Here is a 21,949-nt window from a genome sequence, read left to right on the forward strand (position 1 = left end):
AGAAGGAGAGGAGAAAGAGAAGGAGGAAGGAGAGAAGGAAGGGGAGGGAAATAGGGAGAGAGGGAGGGAGGGGGGAGAAAGGAAACGGAGAGGGAAATAGGGAGAGAGGGAGAGGGAGAGAAGGAGGGAAGAGGAGAGAGATGGAGAGAGGGGGGTAGAGAGAAGGCGGGAGGGACGGAGAGAAGGAGAGGAGAGAGAGAGAGAAGGAGGGAGAGAAGGAGGAAGGAGGAGAGAAAGGGAAGGGGAGGGAAATAGGGAGAGAGGGAGGGAAGGAGGGAGGGGGAGGGAAGGAGAGAGGGAAGGAGAGAAGGAGGGATGTAGAGAGAGGGAGAGAGAGAAGGAGGGAAGGGGAGGATAGGAGAGAGAGGGGAGGGAGAGAAGGACGGAGGGAGAAAGAGAGAGGGAGGAGGGACAGAGATGAAAGGAGAGAGGGAGGGAGAGAAGGAGGGAGGGAAGGAGGGAGGTAAAGAGAGAGAGGGAGAGAGAGACAAGGAGGGAAGGGGAGGAAAGGAGAGTGGGGGAGGGAGAAAATGAGGGAGGTAGAGAGGGAGAGAGAGAAGGAGGGAAGGGGAAGAAAGGAGAGAAAGAGGAAGGGAGAGAAGGAGGGAGGGAGAAAGAGGGAGAGAGAGGGAGAGAGAAGAAGGGAAGGGGAGGAAAGGAGGGAGAGAGGGAGGGAGACAAGGAGGGAGGGAGAGAAGGAGGGAGGGAGAAAGAGGTAGAGAGAGGGAGAGAGAGAAGGAGGGAAGGGGAGGAAAGGAGAGAGGGAGGGAGGGAGAGAAGGAGGGAGAGAAAGAGAAAGGGAGAAGGAGGGAGAGAGAGAAGGAGGGAAGGGGAGGAAAGGAGAGAGAAAGAGAAAGGGAGAAGGAGGGAGAGAGATGAAAGGAGAGAGAGAGGGAGGGAAGGGTGGGGAGAAGGAGGGAGTAGGGAGCGGGAGAGAGAGAAAGAGAAGCCTTACAAAGTCGTGGCTGCGGTGGTAGAAGCCCTGGGCATCCAGGTGGCAGTGCCCATCACTGGGCATGTAGATGCCACCCAGCTTGCCGTCACCTGCCATGTGGAAGGTGTCGTCTGAGGTGAAGACCAGCAGCCGGGACACGTTCCTCCAGCCGATCTCCTTCTAATAATAGTAATAATAGTGGTAATATTAATAATAATAATAATGGCATTTATTAAGCGCTTACTATGTGCAAAGCACTGTTCTAAGCGCTGGGGAGGTTACAAGGTGATCAAGTTGTCCCACGGGGGGCTCACAATCTTCATCCCCATTTTCCAGATGAGGTCACTGAGGCCCAGAGAAGTGAAGTGACTTGCCCAAAGTCAAACAGCTGACAAGCGGCAGAGCCGGGAGTTGAACCCATGACCTCGGACTCCCAAGCCCGGACTCTTTCCATGGAGCAACACTGCTTCTCACACTGCTTCACTGTACTCTCCCAAGCGCTTAGTACAGTGGTTAGAGCAGGGGCCTGAGAGTCATCAATCATCAATCGTATTTACTGAGCACTTACTATGTGCAGAGCACTGTACTAAGCGCTTAGTCAGAAGGTCATGGGCCCTAATTCCGGTTCCACCACATGTCTGCTGTGTGGCCCTGGGCAAGTCACCTCACTTCTCTATGCCTCAGTTACTCCATCCGTAAAATGGGGATTGAGACTGTGAGCCCCACATGGGGCAGGGACTGTGTCCAATTCGATTTGCTCGTATCCATCCCAGCGCTCAGTACAGTGTGGCTCAGCGGAAAGAGCCCGGGCTTTGGAGTCAGAGGTCGTGGGTTCCAATCCCGGCTCCACCACTCAGCTGTGTGACTTTGGGCCAGTCACTTCACTTCTCTGGGCCTCAGTGACCTCATCTGGAACATGGGGATGAAGACTGTGAGCCCCCCGTGGGACAACCTGATCACCTTGTACCCCCCCCACAGCGCTTAATAATAATAATAATAATGGCATTTATTAAGTGCTTACTATGTGCAAAGCATCATCAATCGTATTTATTGAGCGCTTACTATATGCAGAGCACTGTACTAAGCGCTTGGGAAGTACAAATTGGCAACATATCCCCTCATCAAACATCCCCTCAAACTGTTCTAAGTGCTGGAGGGGATACAAGGTGATCAGGTTGTCCCAGGTGGGGCTCACAGTCTTCATCCTCATTTTACAGATGAGGGAACTGAGGCACAGAGAAGTGAAGTGACTTGCCCAAAGTCACACAGTTGACAAGTGGTGGAGCCGGCTTTCGAACCCATGACCTCTGACTCCAAAGCCCGTGCTATTTCCACTGAGCCACGCCGCTTCTCCATGCTTAGAACAGTGCTTTGCCCATAGTAAGCGCTTAATAAATGCCATTATTATTATGATTACAGTGTCTGTGCCTAGCACTGTAGTAATAATGATGGTATTTAAGCGCTTATTAGATTCCAGACACCTTAACAAATACCATCATTATTACTACATCATCATCATCATCAGTCGTATTTATTGAGCGCTTACTATGTGCAGAGCACTGTACTAAGCGCTTGGGAAGTACAAGCGCTCGGTACTACAGGGCTCGGCACATAGTTGAGCGCTCAGTAAATAGCATTTTTTGATTGATTGATTGATTGATGGATGCCTCAAACAGGACCCCACCGTGCCCTCGCCCCCCGCCTGCTCCGGTGCCCCCTCGCCCGCCCCGGCCTGTAGTGGCCCCGCCGGGCCCGGCCTACCTGGCACAGGGCGGCCTGCACGATGGCGTCGAAGCCCCCCTCGGGAGCGTCCAGGTTTCCGGACACGCTCTGCCGCCCGACCTCCAGCTCGAACTCGGACGCGTTGGCAGTGAGGGGCAGCACGTGGCGGAAGCTGAAGGGTGGCTGGCACTGCTCCAGGCGGTCCGGGCACGGGTGGCGCAGCTTGGCGGGCACCGTGCTGACGAACGGCAGCACCGTCTTGTCCACGAAGGAACCGAAACCTGAGCGACGAGCAGGTAACAATAATAATAATAATAATGGCATTTGTTAAGCGCTTTCTATATGCCAAGCACTGTTCTAAGCGCTGGGGAGGTTCCGAGGTGATCAGGCTGTCCCACGGGGGGCTCACGGTCTTCATCCCCATTTGACAGACGAGGTCACTGAGGCCCAGAGAAGTTAAGTGACTTGCCCAAAGTCACCCGGCTGACAGTTGGCGGAGCCGGGATTTGAACCCATGACTTCCCCTCCTCCCCCTCTCCACCCCACCACCTTACCTCCTTCCCTTCCCCACAGCACCTGTATATATGTATATGTTTGTACGTATTTATTACTCTATTTATTTTTTATTTTACTTGTACATATCTATTCTATTTATTTTATTTTGTTAATATGTTTTGTTTTGTTCTGTGTCTCCCCCTTCCAGACTGTGAGCCCACTGTTGGGTAGGGACCGTCTCTATACGTTGCCAACTTGGACTTCCCAAGCGCTTAGTCCAGTGCTCTGCACACAGTAAGCGCTCAATAAATACGATTGATTGATTGATTGATTGAGTCAATTAGGTGCCACCTGATGGTACCTGAGTGCTTAGAACAGCGCCTGGCACCTAGCGAGTCTTCGCCCGGATCCTAAGAGGGTGGTCAGGGGTCCTCACCGATGCGGACGGAGCCCTTGGCCTCGGCGAGGCCGTTGAGCAGCTGGTCTCCGAGGCGCCGGACGTGGTCCAGGTCGTCCTTCATGGAGTAGCTGAGGTCCATGAGGTAGTAGAGGTCCACTGGGTAGCCCTCCGCCCGGCGGAAAGACACGTTCAGGCGCTGCTCCTCCCCTGGGCCCGGGGAAGACGGGCAGAAGTGGGCAGCGCGTCAGGCACGGGCCGGGCCGGGGACCCCAGGGACACAGTCAGGATCCCCCCCCCACGGGGAACAGCTAGAACAGTGCTTTGCACATAGTAAGCGCTTAATAAATGCCATCATCATCATCATTATTATTATTCTGGGTAGGGACCGTCTCTGTATGTTGCCAACTTGGACTTCCCAAGCGCTTTGTCCAGTGCTCCGCACACAGTAAGCGCTCAATAAATACGACTGAGTGGCTGAATATTATTAGAACCCTTCAAAGCCTTGCTGAAGGCCCATCTCCTCCAAGAGGCCTTCCCTAAGCCCTCCTTTCCTTTTTTTAGACTGTGAGTCCACTGTTGGGTAGGGACTGTCTCTATATGTTGCCAATTTGTACTTCCCAAGCGCTTAGTACAGTGCTCTGCACATAGTAAGCGCTCAATAAATACGATTGATTGATGTCCTTACCTCCTCCTCCCTCCTGCTTCTCCCTGACTTGCTCCCTGGAATAATGGCATTTATTAAGCGCTTACTATGTGCAAAGGGCCGTTCTAAGCGCGGGGGAGGTTGCAAGGTGATCAGCTTGTCCCACGGGGGGGCTCACAGTCTTCATCCCCCTTTTTACAGATGAGGGAACTGAGGCCCAGAGAAGTGAAGTGACTTGCCCAAAGTCACCCAGCTGACAAGTGGCGGAGGCGGGATTTGAACCCGTGACCTCTGACTCTGAAGCCCGGGTCCTTTCCACTGAGCCGCACTGCTCTCTTCCCCCCCCCCGCACACCTCCCAGTCCCACCTCTCTCTCTCTCTATCTATCTATCTATATATAGAGATAGATATATATGTGTAGATATATGTATACATATATACACACACATATATATGTATTTATATCTATGTATATATACATAGAGAGAGACATATATATGTATATATATGTCTCTCTCTATATATAAAGAGATAGATATATATGTGTAGATATATGTATACATATATACACACACATATATATGTATTTATATCTATGTATATATACATAGACATATATACGTATATATATGTGTGTATATATATATACATGTGTCATTTTATTTATTTGTATTGAGAAGCAGCATGGCCAGGGCTTGGGAGTCAGAGGACGTGGTTTCGAATCCCGGCTCTGCCACCTGTCTGCTGTGTGACCTTGGGCAAGTCGCTTCACTTCTCTGGGCCTCGATTACCTCCTTAAAATGGGGATGGAGACTGTGAGCCCCACGTGGGACCACCTGATGATGTTGTGTCTACCCCAGGGCTGAGAACAGTGCTTGGCACATAGTAAGCGCTTAATAAATTTAAAAAAATGATGATGATGATGATGATGGCATTTATTAAGCACTTACTATGTGCAAAGCACTCTTCTAAGCGCTGGGGAAGAGACAAGGTAATCAAGTTGTCCCACGTGGGGCTCACAGACTTAATCCCCATTTTCCAGATGAGGTAACTGAGGCACAGAGAAGTGAATGAGGATGACGATGATGGCATTTATTAAGCACTTACTATGTGCAAAGCACTGTTCTAAGTGCTGGGAAAGAGACAAGGTAATCAAGTTGTCCCACATGGGGCTCACATTTAATCCCCATTTTCCAGATGAGGTAAGTGAGGCATAGAGAAGTTAAGTGATTTGCCCAAAGTCACACAGCTGACAAGCGGCAGAGCCGGAATTTGAACCCATGACCTCTGACTCCAAAGCCCGGGCTGTTGCCACTGAGCCAGAGAGCACAGTGGGGCCTAACGGGCCTGAGAGACCTATAATAATAATAGTAATAATGGCACTCAGTGGAAAGAGCCCGGGCTTTGAAGTCAGAGGTCATGGGTTCAAATCCCCACTCTGCTAATTGTCAGCTGGGTGACTTTGGGCAAGTCACTTCACTTCTCGGTGCCTCAGTTCCCTCATCTGTCAAATGGGGATTAAAACTGTGAACCCCCCGTGGGACAACCCGATCACCTTGTAACCTCCCCAGTGCTTAGAATAGTGCTTTGCACATAGTAAACGCTTAATAAATGCAATCATTGGCTCAGTGGAAAGATCCTGGGCTTTGAAGTCAGAGGTCATGGGTTCAAATTCCGACTCCGCCAATTGTCAGCTGGGTGACTTTGGGCAAGTCACTTCACTTCTCAGTGCCTCAGTTACCTCATCTGTCAAATGGCAATTAAGACTGTGAATCCCCTGTGGGACAACCTGATCACCTTGTAACCAATCCAGCACTTAGAGCAGTGCTTGGCACATAGTAAGCGCTTAACAAATGCAATCATTGGCTCGGTGGAAAGAGCCCGGGCTTTGAAGTCAGAGGTCATGGGTTCAAATCCCGACTACGCCAATTGTCAGCTGGGTGACTTTGGGCAAGTCACTTCACTTCTCGGTGCCTCCGTTCCCTCATCTGTCAAATGGGGATTAAGACTGTGAACCCCCCGTGGGACAACCCGCTCACCTTGTGACCTCCCCAGCCCTTAGAACAGTGCTTTGCACATAGTAAGCGCTTAATAACTGCAATCATTATTATTTCAGTGCTCGCTCTGTGTGAAGCACTGGGTACTGTTCTAAGCGCTGGCCCAGGCTCTCACGCCTGCCCCGTCACTGGTAGGCCGCGTGACCTTGGGCCGCTCGCGTCGCACCTCTGGGCCTCGGTTCCCTCGTCTGTAAAATGGGGGTTCAGGCTGTGCCCTCCCGCTCGAGCCTGTCCAGTAGGCCCCACGGGCGGCCTCCCACCCCTCACCGGGCCGGAGCAGGATCCGGACTTTCTGGGGGGCCAGCTGGGTGGGCTGCGTGGCCTGCGGCCCCCCGGGCCCGGCCGGTCCGTCCCCGGCCTCGACCCCCGGGTCCCGTCCGAGGGTCCGGTTCCGGATCGCTTGCACTTGACCCCTCGGCTCCTGCAGCTCCTCGGCCCGGCAGCCCCGGGACAGCAGCTCCGACCGCACCGCGCAACGACGTCCCACCGACTCCTCCGCCGCCGGGAAGTCCTGCAGGATAATAATAATAATAATAATGTCATTTATTAAGCGCTTCCTATGTTCTAAGCGCTGGGGAGGTGACAAGGTGATCACGTTGTCCCACCGGGGGCTCACAGTCTTCATCCCCATTTCCCAGATGAGGTCACTGAGGCCCGGAGAAGTGAAGTGACTTGCCCCAAATCGCCCAGCTGACAAGTGGCAGGGCCGGGATTGGAACCCTTGACCTCTGACTCCAAAGCCCGGGCTCTTACCGCTGAGCCGCGCTGCTTCTCCGTAAAAAAGAAAATAAGGATCCTTCCGCGGGTAGGTATTTGGTAATAATGGTATTTGCTAAGCGCTTACTATGTGCCAAGCGCTGTTCTAAGCGCTGGGGCGGGATACAAGGTGATCAAGTTGACAAGCAGCGTGGCTTTAGTGGAAAGAGCGCAGGCTTTGGAGTCAGAGGCCTTCCCAGACTGAGCCCCTTCCTTCCTCTCCCCCTCTCCATCCCCCCCGCCTTACCTCCTTCCCCTCCCCACAGCACCTGTATACATGTATATATGTTTGTATGGTTTTATTACTCTATTTATTTATTTATTTTATTGGTACATATTTATTCTATTTATTTTATTTTGTTAATATGTTTTGTTTTGTTCTCTGTCTCCCCCTCCTAGACTGTGAGCCCGCTGTTGGGGAGGGACCGTCTCTAGATGTTGCCAACTTGGACTTCCCAAGCGCTTAGTCCAGTGCTCTGCACACAGTAAGCGCTCAATAAATACGATTGAATGAATGAATGAATGAATGAATGAAAGTTGTCCCCCGTGGGGCTCACAGTTTTCATCGCCATTTGACAGATGAGGGAACTGAGGCCCAGAGAAGTGACTTGCCCAAAGTTACCCGAGAAGCAGCGTGTCTCAGTGGGAAGAGCCCGGGCTTTGGAGTCAGAGGTAATGGGTTCAAATCCCCGCTCCGCCGCTTGTCAGCTGGGTGAACCTGGGCAAGTCACTTCACTTCTCTGGGCCTCAGTTCCCTCATCCGTCAAAAGGCGATGAAGACTGCGAGCCCCGCGGGGGACCACCTGATCAACTTGTATCCTCCCCAGCACTTAGAGCAGTGCTTTGCACATAGTAAGCGCTTAATAAATGCCAGCGCTTGCCAGCATGGCATAAATGCCAGCGTGGGATCAGAACCCACGACCTCTGATTCCCAAGCCCAGGCTCTTTCCACTTAATCAATCAATCAATGGTATTTATTGAGCGCTTACTGTGTGCAGAGCACTGTACTAAGTACAAGTTGGCAACATATAGAGACAGTCCCTACCCAACAGTGGGCTCACAGTCTTAAAAAAAAAAAAAGCCACGCTGCTTCTAGGGGCAGGGTCAGAGGGCACGACACCCCCTCCCCCAATCAATCAATCGTATTTATTGAGCGCTTACTGTGTGCAAAGCACTGTACTAAGCGCTTGGGAAGGACAAGTTGGCAACATATAGAGGCAGTCCCTGCCCAACAGTGGGCTCCCCCACTTCCCCATCCTCCTCCCCTTTCCCCCCCCCGACCCCCCGACTCTCAAGGCCCTACTGAGAGCTCACCTACTCCAGGAGGCCTTCCCTGACTGAGCCCCTTCCTTCCTCTCCCCCTTTGTACATATTTGTTACTCTATTTATTTTACTTGTACACATCTATTTTATTTATTTTATTTTGTTAGTCTGTTTGGTTTTGTTCTCTGTCTCCCCCTTTTAGACTGTGAGCCCACTGTTGGGTAGGGACTGTCTCTAGATGTTGCCAACTTGGACTTCCCAAGCGCTTAGTCCAGTGCTCTGCACACAGTAAGCGCTCAATAAATACGATTGATGATGATGATGATGGGAACCCCAGTTCTGCCCCTGGAGCCCCCCACTGCTCCCCCATTTCCCCTCTGCTGGCCCCCTCCCCACCCCACCCCTAGCAACACTTACTTCCTGTCCCAGCGTGGGAACCACAAGCACAGGAAAAGAGGGGGGGCTCCCCTGTTCCCCCTTCCCTGTCCCCTGTCCTCTTCCCCATCACACTCCCCCCCGGCCCCCCCAAGACCTGATCCCCTTCCTCCCCGGACCCCGTCAGGTGGTCCTCCCCTCAATTCCTTCAATCCTATTTATTGAGCGCTTACTAGGCCTCCACCTCAAAGACCATCAAGGGGAGGGGTGTGAGTGAGTGTGAACGTTTCTAGACCGTGAGCCCACTGTTGGGTAGGGACCGTCTCTAGATGTTGCCAACTTGGACTTCCCAGGCGCTTAGTCCAGTGCTCTGCACACAGGAAGCGCTCAATAAATATGATTGATTGATTGATTGATTGAGAAACCTGCGGAGAAGGAAACGGTTGGAAAGAAGCCAGTCCTGCCCAAACCGCCTCCTCCCCTCCCTTACAACAGCTGTAGCATTTTGGGGTGGGTGGGGGGGTCACCCAACTACCTCTGTCATGCAGCGTGGCTCAGTGGAATGAGCCCGGGCTTTGGAGTCAGAGGTCATGGGTTCCAATCCTGGCTCCGCCACTTGTCAGCTGGGTGACTTTGGGCAAGTCACTTGACTTCTCTGGGCCTCAGTGACCTCATCTGCAAAATGGGGATGAAGACTGGGAGCCCCCCCGTGGGACAACCTCATCACCTTGTAACCTTCCCAGCGCTTCGAACAGTGCTTGGCACATAGTTAAGCGCTTCATAAATAATAATAATAATAATAATAATAATAATGATGGCATTTATTAAGCGCTTACTATGTGCAAAGCACTGTTCTAAGCACTGGGGAGTTTACAAGGCGATCAGGTTGTCCCCCCGGGGGCTCCCAGTCTTCATCCCCATTTTTACAGATGAGGTAACTAAGGCCCAGAGGAGTGAAGTGACTTGCCCAAAGTCACCCAGCTGACAATTGGCGAAGCTGGGATTTGAACCCATGACCGCTGAATCCAAAGCCCAGGCTCTTTCCACTGAGCCACGCTGCTTCTCTAAGCAGCACACTTGTCAGTTGTGTGACTTTGGGCAAGTCACTTCACTTCTCTGGGCCTCAGTGACCTCATCTGCAAAATGGGGATGAAGACTGGGAGCCCTCCGTGGGCCAACCTCATCACTTTGTAACCTCCCCAGCGCTTAGAACAGTGCTTTGCACGTAAAGCGCTTCATAAATGCCATCATTATATTATTATTATGTGTTCGACCACCTCCCTCATCAGACAGCTTCATCCCCCTCAAAACTGTCAGCTCGTCGTGGGCAGGGAATGTGTCTGTTATGTTGTTGTATTCATTCATTCGTTCATTCAATCCTCTTTATAATAATAATAATTCAATTGTATTTATTGAGCGCTTACTGTGTGCAGAGCACTGTTCTAAGCGCTTGGGAAGTACAAGTTGGCAACATACAGAGACGGTCCCTACCCAACAGTGGGCTCACAGTCTAGAATAATAATAATAATGATGGCATTTGTTAAGCGCTTACTGTGTGCGAAGCACTGTTCTAAGTGCTGGGGAAGGTATAAGGTGATCAGGTTGTCCCACGTGGGGCTCACAGTCTTAATCCCCATTTTACAGATGAGGTAACTGAGGCACAGAGAATAACAATAATAATAATAATGGCATTTGTTAAGCGCTTACTATGTGCAAAGCACTATTCTAAGCGCTGGGGAGGGTAAGAGGTGATCAGGTTGTCCCATGTGGGGCTCACTGTCTTAAACCCCATTTTACAGATGAGGTAACTGAGGCACAGAGAATAATAATAATAATAATAATAATAATAATGGCATTTGTTAAGTGCTATGTGCAAAGCACTGTTCTAAGCGCTGGGAAGGGTTTAAGGTGATCAGGTTGTCCCACGTGGGGCTCACAGTCTTAATCCCCATTTTACAGCTGAGGTAACTGAGGCACAGAGAATAATAATAATAATAATAATAATAATAATAATAATAATGGCATTTGTTAAGCGCTTACTATGTGCGAAGCACTGGTTTAAGCGCTGGGGAGGGTATAAGGTGATTAGCTTGGTCCCACGTGGGGCTCACAGTCTTAATCCCCATTTTCCAGATGAGGTAACTGAGGCCCAGAGAAGTGAAGTGACTTGCCCAAAGTCACCCAGCTGACAATTTGTGGAGTCGGAATTTGAACCCTTGACCTCTGACTTCAAAGCCCGGGCTCTTTCCACTGAGCCACATATAGTTTTATGGAGCGCTTACTGTGTGCAGAGCACTGTACTAAGCGCTTGGGAAGTCCGAGGTGGCAACATACTGAGCCGGTCTCTCCGTCCGTCTCTCAGGCTGTTTCTTTCATCATCTCTGCCTCTTACGCAGACACATCCCACTCCTGCTTCCTTTCTCCTCTCCCATTACCATTATTATTATTATTATTCTCCAATCAATCGATCAACTGCAGTTACTGAGCGCCTACCGTGTGCAGAGCGTTGTAATAATAATAATAATGGCATTTATTAAGCACTTACTATGTGCCAAGCACTGTTCTAAGCACTGGGGAGGTTACAGGGTGATCAGGTTGTCCCACGGGGGGGCTCACAGTCTTCACCCCCATTTTACAGACGAGGTCACTGAGGCCCAGAGAAGTGAAGCGACTTGCCCACAGTCACACAGCTGACAAGTGGTGGAGCCGGGATTTGAACCCATGACCTCTGACTCCAAAGCCCGGGCTCTTTCCACTGAGCCACGCTGCTTCTGTCTTCCCCTCTAGACTGTAAGCTTATGGTGGGCAGGGGATGTGTCCGGTACACTGTACTCTCCCAAGAGCTTAGAAATAATAATAATAATAATAATGGCATTTGTTAAGCGCTTACTATGTGCAAAGCACTGCTCTAAGTGCTGGGGAGGATACAAGGTGATCAGGTTGTTCCACGTGGAGCTCAGTCTTAATCCCCACTTTACAGATGAGGTAAATGAGGCCCAGAGAAGTGAAGTGACTTGCCCAAAGTCACCCAGCTGACAATTGGCGGAGCCGGGATTTGAACCCATGACCTCTGACTCCCAAGCCTGGGCTCTTTCCATTGAGCCATGCTGCTTCTCTAGTACAGTGCTCTGCCCACAGTAAGTGCTCAATAAGTAAGCTGCTTAGAAGCACCTTGGCTCAGTGGAAAGAACCCGGGCTTGGGAGTCAGAGGTCATGGGTTCAAATCCCGCCTCTGCCAATTGTCAGCTGTGTGACTTTGGGCAAGTCACTTCACTTCTCTGGGCCTCAGTTCCCTCATCTGGAAAACGGGGATGAAGACTGGGAGTCCCCCGTGGGACAACCTGATCACCTTGTAACCTTCCGAGTACTTAGAACAGTGCTTTGCACATAGTAAGCGCTTAATAAATGCCATTATTATTATTATTATTAATAATAATAATAAATACAATTGACTGATTATAATATAACAGAGTTGGTCGACACATTCCCTGCCCACGAGGAGCTGCCAACTTCTCTCCCCTCCCTGCCTCCCACCAAGATGAATGAGAAGCAGCGTGGCTCAGTGGAAAGAGCCCGGGCTTTAGAGTCAGAGATCACAGGTTCGAATCCCGGCTCCGCCACATCTCTGCTGTGTGACCTTAGGTAAGTCACTTAACTTCTCTGAGCCTCAGTTCCCTCATCTGTAAAATAGAGATTAAGACTGTGAGCCCCACATGGGACAACCTCATTACCTTTTTTCCTCTCCCCAGCGCTTAGAACAGTGCTTTACACATAGTAAGCGCTTAACAAATGCCATCATCATTATTATTATTAAGATTCAGCGTGGCTCAGTGGGAAGAGCCCGGGCTTTGGAGTTAGAGACCATGGGTTCAAATCCCGGCTCCCCACTTGTCAACTGTGTGACTTGGGGCAAGTCACTTCACTTCCCTGGGTCTCAGTTCCCTCATCTGTAAAATGGGGATTAAGAGACTGTGAGCCCCCCATGGGACAACCTGATCATCTTGTAACCTCCCCAGCGCTTAGAACAGTGCTTTGCATGTAGTAAGCGCTCAATAAATGCCATTATTATTATTCAAGTGCAATCAATCAATCGTATTTATTGAGCACTTACTGTGTGCAGAGCACCGTACTAAGCGCTTGGGAAGTCCAAGTTGGCAACATATAGAGACAGTCCCTACCCAACAGTGGGCTCACAGTCTAGAAGCGGGCGACAGATCGTATTTATTGGGCGCTTGCTGTGTGCAGAGCACTGTACTAAGCGCTTGGGAAGTACAAGTTGGCAACCTAAAGAGACGGTCCCGACCCAACAGCGGGCTCAAGCGCAAGGTGGATTGTGGGCAGAGGGAATGGGGGGGCTGGTGGGGGGAATCATCATCATCATCATCATCATCAATCGTATTTATTGAGCGCTTACTACGTGCAGAGCACTGTACTAAGCGCTTGGGAAGTACAAATTGGCAACATATAGAGACAGTCCCTACCCAACAGTGGGCTCACAGTCTAAGTGACCTTGGGCAAGTCACTTAACTTCTCTGAGCCTCAGTTACCTCTTCTGTAAAATGGGGATTAAGACTGTGAGCCCCACGTGGGGCAACCTGATCACTTTGTATCCCCCCAAGCGCTTAGAACAGTGCTTTGCACATAGTAAGCGCTTAACAAACGCCAACATTATTATTATTATTATTAAAAGGGGGAGACAGAGAACAAAACCAAACAGACTAACAAAATAAGATAAATCTCACCAGTTGTTGGCACCAGGCACAGCTTGGGTGGGAAAGGATGCATTCCCTGCAGGAAGAGGCCGGTGGGCAGGAGTCGGGGGTCCGCACCCCGGCTTTGGGGTCCCTTTCCTCCAGGCTCCGGGGAGCCGCCTTCTCCTCCAGGCGCGCCTCGCCGCCGGCCAGGCCAAACAGTAGCCCGAAGGCCAGGGCCACCGCTCCAGTGGTCATGGCCTGCTGAAAGGGAGCCAGAGCGGGACATGGGAGCGGGGGGCAAGGTGGGGGGCTCAGCCCAGGCACCCCAGCTTTGTTCCCACACTGGTTTGGGGCTTTGGTTCCCCACCCGGTTTCACTTCCCCCTCTGGGGTGTGTTTGTGTGTGTGTTTGTGTGTGGGGGAGACGGAAGCCAGACCGAAGTTCGAACCTAGGCCGGGGACACGGTCGAAGGCAAGAAAAAGATCCCGGGGCTCAGAGTAATAATAATAATAATTATTATTATTATTATTATTAAACTCTAGGGGATACTCCCAAGCGCTCGGCACAGCGCTGGGGGCACGGTAGGAGCTCAGTAAGTATCCCAAGCATCACAGCGGCCCTGGGGTGTGAATAATAATAATAATTATTATTATTATTAAACTCTAGGGGATACTCCCAAGCGCTCGGCACAGTGCTGGGGGCACGGTAGGAGCTCAATAAGTATCCCAAGCATCAGAGCGGCCCTGGAGTGTGAATAATAATAATTATTATTATTATTATTAAACTCTAGGGGATACTCCCAAGCGCTCGGCACAGTGCTGGGGGCACGGTAGGAGCTCAGTAAGTATCCCAAGCATCAGAGCGGCCCTGGGGTGTGAATAATAATAATAATTATTATTATTATTAAACTCTAGGGGATACTCCCAAGCGCTCGGCACAGTGCTGGGGGCACGGTAGGAGCTCAATAATCAATCAATCATATTTATTGAGCGCTTACTGTGTGCAGAGCACTGGACTAAGCACTTGGGAAGTACAAGTCGGCAACACATAGAGACGGTCCCTACCCAACAGCGGGCTCACGGTCTAGAAGGGGGAGACAGAGAACAAAACCAAACATGCTAACAAAACAAAATCAACAGAATAGATATGTACAAGTAAGATAAATAAATAAATAGAGTAATAAATATGTACAAACATACATACATATATACAGGTGCTGTGGGGAAGGGAAGGAGGTAAGATGGGGGGATGGATTAAACTCTAGGGGATACTCCCAAGCGCTCGGCACAGTGCTGGGGGCACGGTAGGAGCTCAGTAAGTATCCCAAGCATCAGAGCAGCCCTGGGGCGTGAATAATAATAATAATTATTATTATTATTAAACTCTACGGGATACTCCCAAGCGCTCGGCACAGTGCTGGGGGCACGGTAGGAGCTCAATAAGTATCCCAAGCATCAGAGCGGCCCTGGGGCATGAATAATAATAATAATTATTATTATTATTAGACTCTAGGGGATACTCCCAAGCGCTCGGCACAGTGCTGGGGGCACGGTAGGAGCTCAATAAGTATCCCAAGCATCAGAGCGGCCCTGGGGCGTGAATAATAATAATAATTATTATTATTATTAAACTCTAGGGGATACTCCCAAGCGCTCGGCACAGTGCTGGGGGCACAGTAGGAGCTCAATAAGTATCCCAAGCATCAGAGCGGCCCTGGGGTGTGAATAATAATAATCATCATTATTATTATTATTAAACTCTAGGGGATACTCCCAAGCGCTCGGCACAGTGCTGGGGGCACGGTAGGAGCTCAATAATCAATCAATCATATTTATTGAGCGCTTACTGTGTGCAGAGCACTGGACTAAGCACTTGGGAAGTACAAGTCGGCAACACATAGAGACGGTCCCTACCCAACAGCGGGCTCACGGTCTAGAAGGGGGAGACAGAGAACAAAACCAAACATGCTAACAAAACAAAATCAACAGAATAGATATGTACAAGTAAGATAAATAAATAAATAGAGTAATAAATATGTACAAACATACATACATATATACAGGTGCTGTGGGGAAGGGAAGGAGGTAAGATGGGGGGATGGATTAAACTCTAGGGGATACTCCCAAGCGCTCGGCACAGTGCTGGGGGCACGGTAGGAGCTCAGTAAGTATCCCAAGCATCAGAGCAGCCCTGGGGCGTGAATAATAATAATAATTATTATTATTATTAAACTCTACGGGATACTCCCAAGCGCTCGGCACAGTGCTGGGGGCACGGTAGGAGCTCAATAAGTATCCCAAGCATCAGAGCGGCCCTGGGGCATGAATAATAATAATAATTATTATTATTATTAGACTCTAGGGGATACTCCCAAGCGCTCGGCACAGTGCTGGGGGCACGGTAGGAGCTCAATAAGTATCCCAAGCATCAGAGCGGCCCTGGGGCGTGAATAATAATAATAATTATTATTATTATTAAACTCTAGGGGATACTCCCAAGCGCTCGGCACAGTGCTGGGGGCACAGTAGGAGCTCAATAAGTATCCCAAGCATCAGAGCGGCCCTGGGGTGTGAATAATAATAATCATCATTATTATTATTATTAAACTCTAGGGGATACTCCCAAGCGCTCGGCACAGTGCTGGGGGCACGGTAGGAGCTCAGTAAGTATCCCAAGCGTCAGAGTGGCCCTGGGGAGTGAATAATAATAATGATTATTATTATTATTAAACTCTAGGGGATACTCCCAAGCGCTCGGCACAGTGCTGGGGGCACAGTAGGAGCTCAATAAGTATTCCAAGCATCAGAGCGACCCTGGGGCGTGGGGGAATTCAGAAGGCATTAATAATAATAACAATGATGACATTTGTTAAGCGCTTACTATGTGCCAAGCACTGTTCTAAGTGCTGGGGAGGATACAGGGTGATCAGGTTGTCCCACGTGGGGCTCCCAGTCTTAATCCCCATTGTCCAGATGAGGTAACTGAGGCACAGAGAAGTTAAATGTGCTTTGCACATAATAAGCGCTTAATAAATACCATTATTATGGGCCTCAGTTACCTCATCTGTAAAATGGGGATGAAGACTGTGAGCCCCCTGTGGGACAGCCTGATCACCTTATAACCTCCCCAGCACTTAGAACAGTGCTTGGCACATAGTAAGCGCTTAATAAATGCCATCGTTAAGTGACTCGCCCAAAGTCACACAGCGGGCAAGGGGCGGAGGCAGGATATGAACCCATGACTTCTGACTCCCAAGCCCGGGCTCTTTCCACTGAGCCAGGCTGGATGGGGGTTAGGACTGACTGCAGCAGGAAGGATCGGGGTCAGACACCAGGAAGGAATTTCTGCGGGGCGGCCGGGGGAGATGGGGAGGTGGGGAAAGTGAGGGAGGATGGACTTGTCTGCCCCTGGGAGCATCTCCGGGAATCCAGAGCTCGGGAGGTCCTCCTCCTCCTCATCATCATCATCAATCGTATTTATTGAGCGCTTACTGTGTGCAGAGCACTGTACTAAGCGCTTAGTTGGCAACATATAGAGACAGTCCCTACCCAACAGTGGGCTCACAGTCTAAAAGGGGGAGACAACCCTTCCTCCCGACTGGGGGAAACCCAGGAACACACCTGTCAGTCCATCCATGCCGTTTACTGAGCGCCCACTGAGTGCAGGGCACTGTACTAAGCGCTATTCTATTTATTTAATTTTGTTAGTATGTTTGGTTTTGTTCTCTGTCTCCCCCTTTTAGACTGTGAGCCTGCCAACTTGGACTTCCCAAGCGCTTAGTACAGTGCTCTGCACACAGTAAGCGCTCAATAAATATGATTGATTGATTGAGAGGACGATGGACAGTAAACAGACACATCCCCTGCCCACATTAGACTGTGGGCTTCTTAAGTGCTGGGTGACCTCCTAAACTAGAGAAGCAGCGTGGCTCGGTGGAAAGAGCCTGGGCTTTGGAGTCAGAGGTCCTGGGTTCAAATCCCACCTCTGCCAATTGTCAGCTGCGTGACTTTGGGCAGGTCACTTCACTTCTCTGGGCCTCAGTTCCCTCTTCTGTCAAATGGGGATGAAGACTGTGAGCCCCCTGTGGGACAACCTGATCACCTTGTAACCTTCCCAGTGCTTAGAACGGAGCTTTGCACATAGTAAGCGCTTAATAAATGCCATTATTATTATTATTATTAAACTCTAGGGGATGCTCCCAAGTGCTTGGCACGGTGATGGGGGCACGGTAGGAGCTCAATAAGTATCCCTGGCCGAGAGCCGTTTTAACCCTTCAACCAATTCTAGACTGTAAGCCCACTGTTGGGTAGGGACCGTCTCTCTATGTTGCCAACTTGGACTTCCCAAGCGCTTAGTCCAGTGCTCTGCACACAGTAAGCGCTCAATAAATACGATTGAATGAATGAATGAATGAATGAGCCAATAAAACCACTGGAGTTGGACAGTGAGAGGAGCCCTGGGTCCTCAGCTCATAGAATTGGTAGACGCCTCCCCTTCTAAACTGCGAGCTTGTTGAGGGTAGGTAATGCGTCTGATGCTATACTGTCGCCTCCCAGTGTTTTGCACACAGTAAGCGCTCAATAAGTACAGTGAACAGTAATAATAATTCCCCGCCCACAACGAGCTAGAGGGGGGCTTCAGAGACAACACCCCCGAAGAAGGGATGGAAGGGCCTGAGGTGGGAGTGATCTAGGGTGCGGGGAAGGGATCAGAAGGCCCACGGTCTGCCTGGATCCATTCAGCCGTATTTACTGAACGCTTACGGTGGGCAGGGCGCTGTGCTAAGTGTTGGGAGAGTCCAACGGAACAAGTAAACTTTTGAGCCCACTGTTGGGTAGGGACTGTCTCTATAGGTTGCCAATTTGTACTTCCCAAGCGCTTAGTACAGTGCTCTGCACATAGTAAGCGCTCAATAAATACGATTGATGGTGAAGTAAACAGCCGCGTTCCCTGCCCGCAACGAACTGAGGGCCTTCGGGGGTGGGAAAGATGGCCCCACCCGGCTCTCCTCCTCACCTCTGCGTGCTGTGGTCTCAACCACAAACAGGGTTGTCTCTCTTCTGACTCATTTCCCACCACCTCGTTTTCTTCCTCTCCCCCGGCCCCCCAGCCCTTGCGTCCTGATCCGCCATTTATTTCTTTTGATTTATTAATAATAATAATAATAATAATAATAATGGCATTTGTTAAGCGCTTACTATGTGCAGAGCACCGTTCTAAGCGCTGTGGGGGGGATACAAGGTGATCAGGTTGTCCCACCTGGGGCTCACAGTCTTCATCCCCATTTTACAGATGAGGGAACTGAGGCTCAGAGAAGTTAACTGACTTGCCCAAGGTCACACAGCAGACATGTAGCGGAGCGGGGATTCGAACCCATGACCTCTGACTCCAAAGCCCGGGCTCTTCCCACTGAGCCACGCTGCTTCTCTATTCTCTATTTACACCTGTCTCCCCCTCTAGACTGTAATAATAATAATACCGATGGCATTTACTAAGCGCTTACTATGTGCCAAGCGCTGTTCTAAGCGCTGGGGAGGCTACAAGGTGATCAGGTTGTCCGACGGGGGGGCATCCCCATTTTACAGATGAGGTCACTGAGGCCCAGAGGATAATAATAATAATTTTCGTATTTGTTAAGTGCTTACTACGTGCCAAGCACTGTTCTAAGCGTTGGGGAGGATACAAGGTGTTCGGGTTGTCCCATGTGGGGCTCACAATCCTAATCCCCATTTTACAGATGAGGTAACTGAGGCCCAGAGAAGTCCCCCCCCACTTCTAGACTGTGAGCCCACTGTTGGGTAGAGGACCGTCTCTATATGTTGCCAACTTGTACTTTCCAAGCGCTTAGTCCAGTGCTCTGCACACAGTAAGCGCTCAATAAATACGATTGAATGAATAGACTGTGAGCCCACTGTTGGGTAGGGACCATCTCTCTATGTTGCCAACTTGTACTTCCCAAGCGCCTAGTACAGTGCGCTGCACACAGTAAGCGCTCAACAAATACAATTGATTGATTGAAGTGACTTGCCCAGAGTCACCCAGCTGACAAGTGGCGGAGCTGGGATTTGAACCCGTGACCTCTGACTCCAAAGCCCGGGCTCTTTCCACTGAGGGCAGGGGATGCGTCTCTTCTATTGTTCTGTTCTACTCTCCCAAGCGCTCAGTACAGTGCTCTGCTCACGGTGAGCGCTCAGTAAATACAGGTGGCTGACTCACCCCTCCTGGGCTCCCCCCGAAACTGAAACCCCCCAATGCCCATGTTCCACCCGCGCCCCTAGAATAGTGGTGGGGGGCGGTGAGCTGAGCCCCAAAGAGGCAGGAGACCCTTGTAGCCCCTGCTTGACCCAACCCCCTCCTCCAGGTAGCCCACCCGGGTTTTTGGGGCCCAGGTGGTCCCTTCATCCCCACACTGGGTCAGCATGCTGCTGGGAGGGGGTGCAGGGAGAGGTGGGGTGTCCATTAAGGGGCTGGGTGGTGTCTACACCCCCCAGAGGGTTCGGCTCCCCCCTCCCCTCCCTCTCCCCTCAGAGGAGTCGGTCAGTGGGGGACATAGCGATACGACTGGCTGCGTCCACCCCAATTTGCTTGTATTCACCCCAGCACTTAGTAATAATAATAATAATAATAATAATAATGATAGCATTTATTAAGCACTTACTATGTGCAAAGCACTGTTCTAAGCGCTGGGGAGATCACAAGGCAATCAGGTTGTCCCACAGGGGGCTCACAGTCTTGGCTGCGTCCACCCCAATTTGCTTGTATTCACCCCAGCACTTGGTAATAACAATAATAATAATAATAATAATAATAGCATTTATTAAGCGCTTACTATGTGCAAAGCACTGTTCTAAGCGCTGGGGAGATTACAAGGCAATCAGGTTGTCCCACAGGGGGCTCACAGTCTTGGCTGCGTTCGCCTCAGTTTGCTTGTATTCACCCCAGCGCTTAGTAATAATAATAATAATAATAATGATAGCATTTATTAAGCGCTTACTATGTGCAAAGCACTGTTCTAAGCGCTGGGGAGATCACAAGGCAATCAGGTTGTCCCACAGGGGGCTCCCAGTCTTCATCCCCATTTTACAGATGAGGGAACTGAGGCCCAGAGAAGTGAAGTGTCTCGCCCAAAGTCACCCAGCTGACAAGTGGCAGAGCCGGGATTCGAACCCATGACCTCTGACTCCAAAGCCCGGTCTCTTTCCACTGAGCTACACTGCTTCTCAGCATAGAACTAGTACAGTGCCTGGCACCTAGTAAACGCTTAACCAAAACCACAGTTACTATTATAGGCCGGAGTGGAAGTGAGGGAACCCCCCAAGGGAGCTGACCTGAGGCGTCCCCCTCCCCAATCAATCAATCAGTCGTATTTATTGAGCGCTTACTGTGTGCAGAGCACTGTACTAAGCGCTTGGGGAGTCCAAGTTGGCAACATCTAGAGACGGTCCCTACCCAACAGTGGGCTCACAGTCTCCCCACCGCTTGAACCCCCAGAGCGGGGAAGGGCGAGACCCTGAATCAACCAGGGGTCAATCAGCAGCCCCCCACCCCAATTCCCTTCCACCCCTAGGAGTCTTTTAGACCGTGATCCCACTGATGGGTAGGGACCGTCTCTATATGTTGCCAACTTGGACTTCCCAAGCGCTTAGTACAGTGCTCTGCACACAGTAAGCGCTCAATAAATGCGATTGATTGATTGATTGATTGAGTCCTGGCCCAGGGGTGCTGGCTCAGAGGGGAGGGGAGAGAACAAAGCAGCGTGGCTCAGTGGAAAGAGCCTGGGCTTTGGAGTCAGAGGTCATGGGTTCAAATCCCGGCTCCGCCAACTGTCAGCTGGGTGACTTTGGGCAAGTCACTTCACTTCTCTGCGCTTAGAACAGTGCTTTGCACATAGTAAGCGCTTAATAAATGCCATTATAATTAGCAACACCGCAAGGACCCAGGGGCTCGGGCGTCTCTATATGTTGCCGACTTGTATTTCCCAAGCGCTTAGTCCAGTGCTCTGCACACAGTAAGCGCTCAATAAATACGATTGATTGATTGATTGATCTGAGGGGGTCAGGGGGAAGAGATGGGGTGTCGAAGGGCCGGGAGGAGCTGCAGGATTTGAGGAGGGGAAGAGGAGGGGGCGGAGGGGAAGGGATAGTACACATAGTAAGCGCTCAATAAATACGATTGATGATGAGGATGATGATGATGAAGGGATGAGGGATCAGAGGGGGAGGAATTGTGGGGTTCAGGGGAGCAGGGGGGGGGTCCTACTCACAGGTATCATGATTTTCCTCCAGCTGAGAGCTCTGTGGCCCCGGTTCTTTGCAGAAAGGAGAGGAAGTGACAGGCCACAGGGAGGGGGTGGCGGCAAAGTCTTAAAGATGGAGAGGAAAGCAGAATTCTAATCCTGGCCCCGCCACTTGCCTGCTGTGTGACCTTGAGCAAGTCACTTCACTTCACTGAGCCTCCGTGACCTCATTTTTTTTAGACTGTGAGCCCACTGTTGGGTAGGGACCGTCTCTATACGTTGCCAATTTGTCCTTCCCAAGCGCTTAGTCCAGTGCTCTGCACATAGTAAGCGCTCAATAAATACGATTGAGGGTGATGATGATCTGTCAAATG

The 21,949-nt window shown here is 50.5% G+C and overlaps 1 protein-coding gene across 1 annotated transcript in view; it reads right to left on the reverse strand.

The window, feature by feature from the left end:
• The window catches only part of ITGB7 (integrin subunit beta 7), a 41,451-nt gene extending 19,774 nt beyond the window's left edge, over nucleotides 1-21,677 (reverse strand). Inside the window, exons 1-6 of the mRNA XM_038752921.1 lie at nucleotides 21,603-21,677; nucleotides 13,388-13,600; nucleotides 6,519-6,762; nucleotides 3,588-3,758; nucleotides 2,696-2,937; nucleotides 956-1,114 (exon numbers count right to left, since the gene is read on the reverse strand). Coding sequence (XP_038608849.1) covers nucleotides 956-1,114; nucleotides 2,696-2,937; nucleotides 3,588-3,758; nucleotides 6,519-6,762; nucleotides 13,388-13,600; nucleotides 21,603-21,611 — 1,038 coding nt within the window. The 5' untranslated portion in view covers nucleotides 21,612-21,677. The remainder of the gene's footprint in view (nucleotides 1-955; nucleotides 1,115-2,695; nucleotides 2,938-3,587; nucleotides 3,759-6,518; nucleotides 6,763-13,387; nucleotides 13,601-21,602) is intronic.
• Between the last annotated feature and the right edge of the window lie 272 nt (nucleotides 21,678-21,949).

The sequence above is a fragment of the Tachyglossus aculeatus genome, chromosome 10, assembly GCF_015852505.1.
Source record: "Tachyglossus aculeatus isolate mTacAcu1 chromosome 10, mTacAcu1.pri, whole genome shotgun sequence".
NCBI lineage: Eukaryota > Metazoa > Chordata > Mammalia > Monotremata > Tachyglossidae > Tachyglossus > Tachyglossus aculeatus.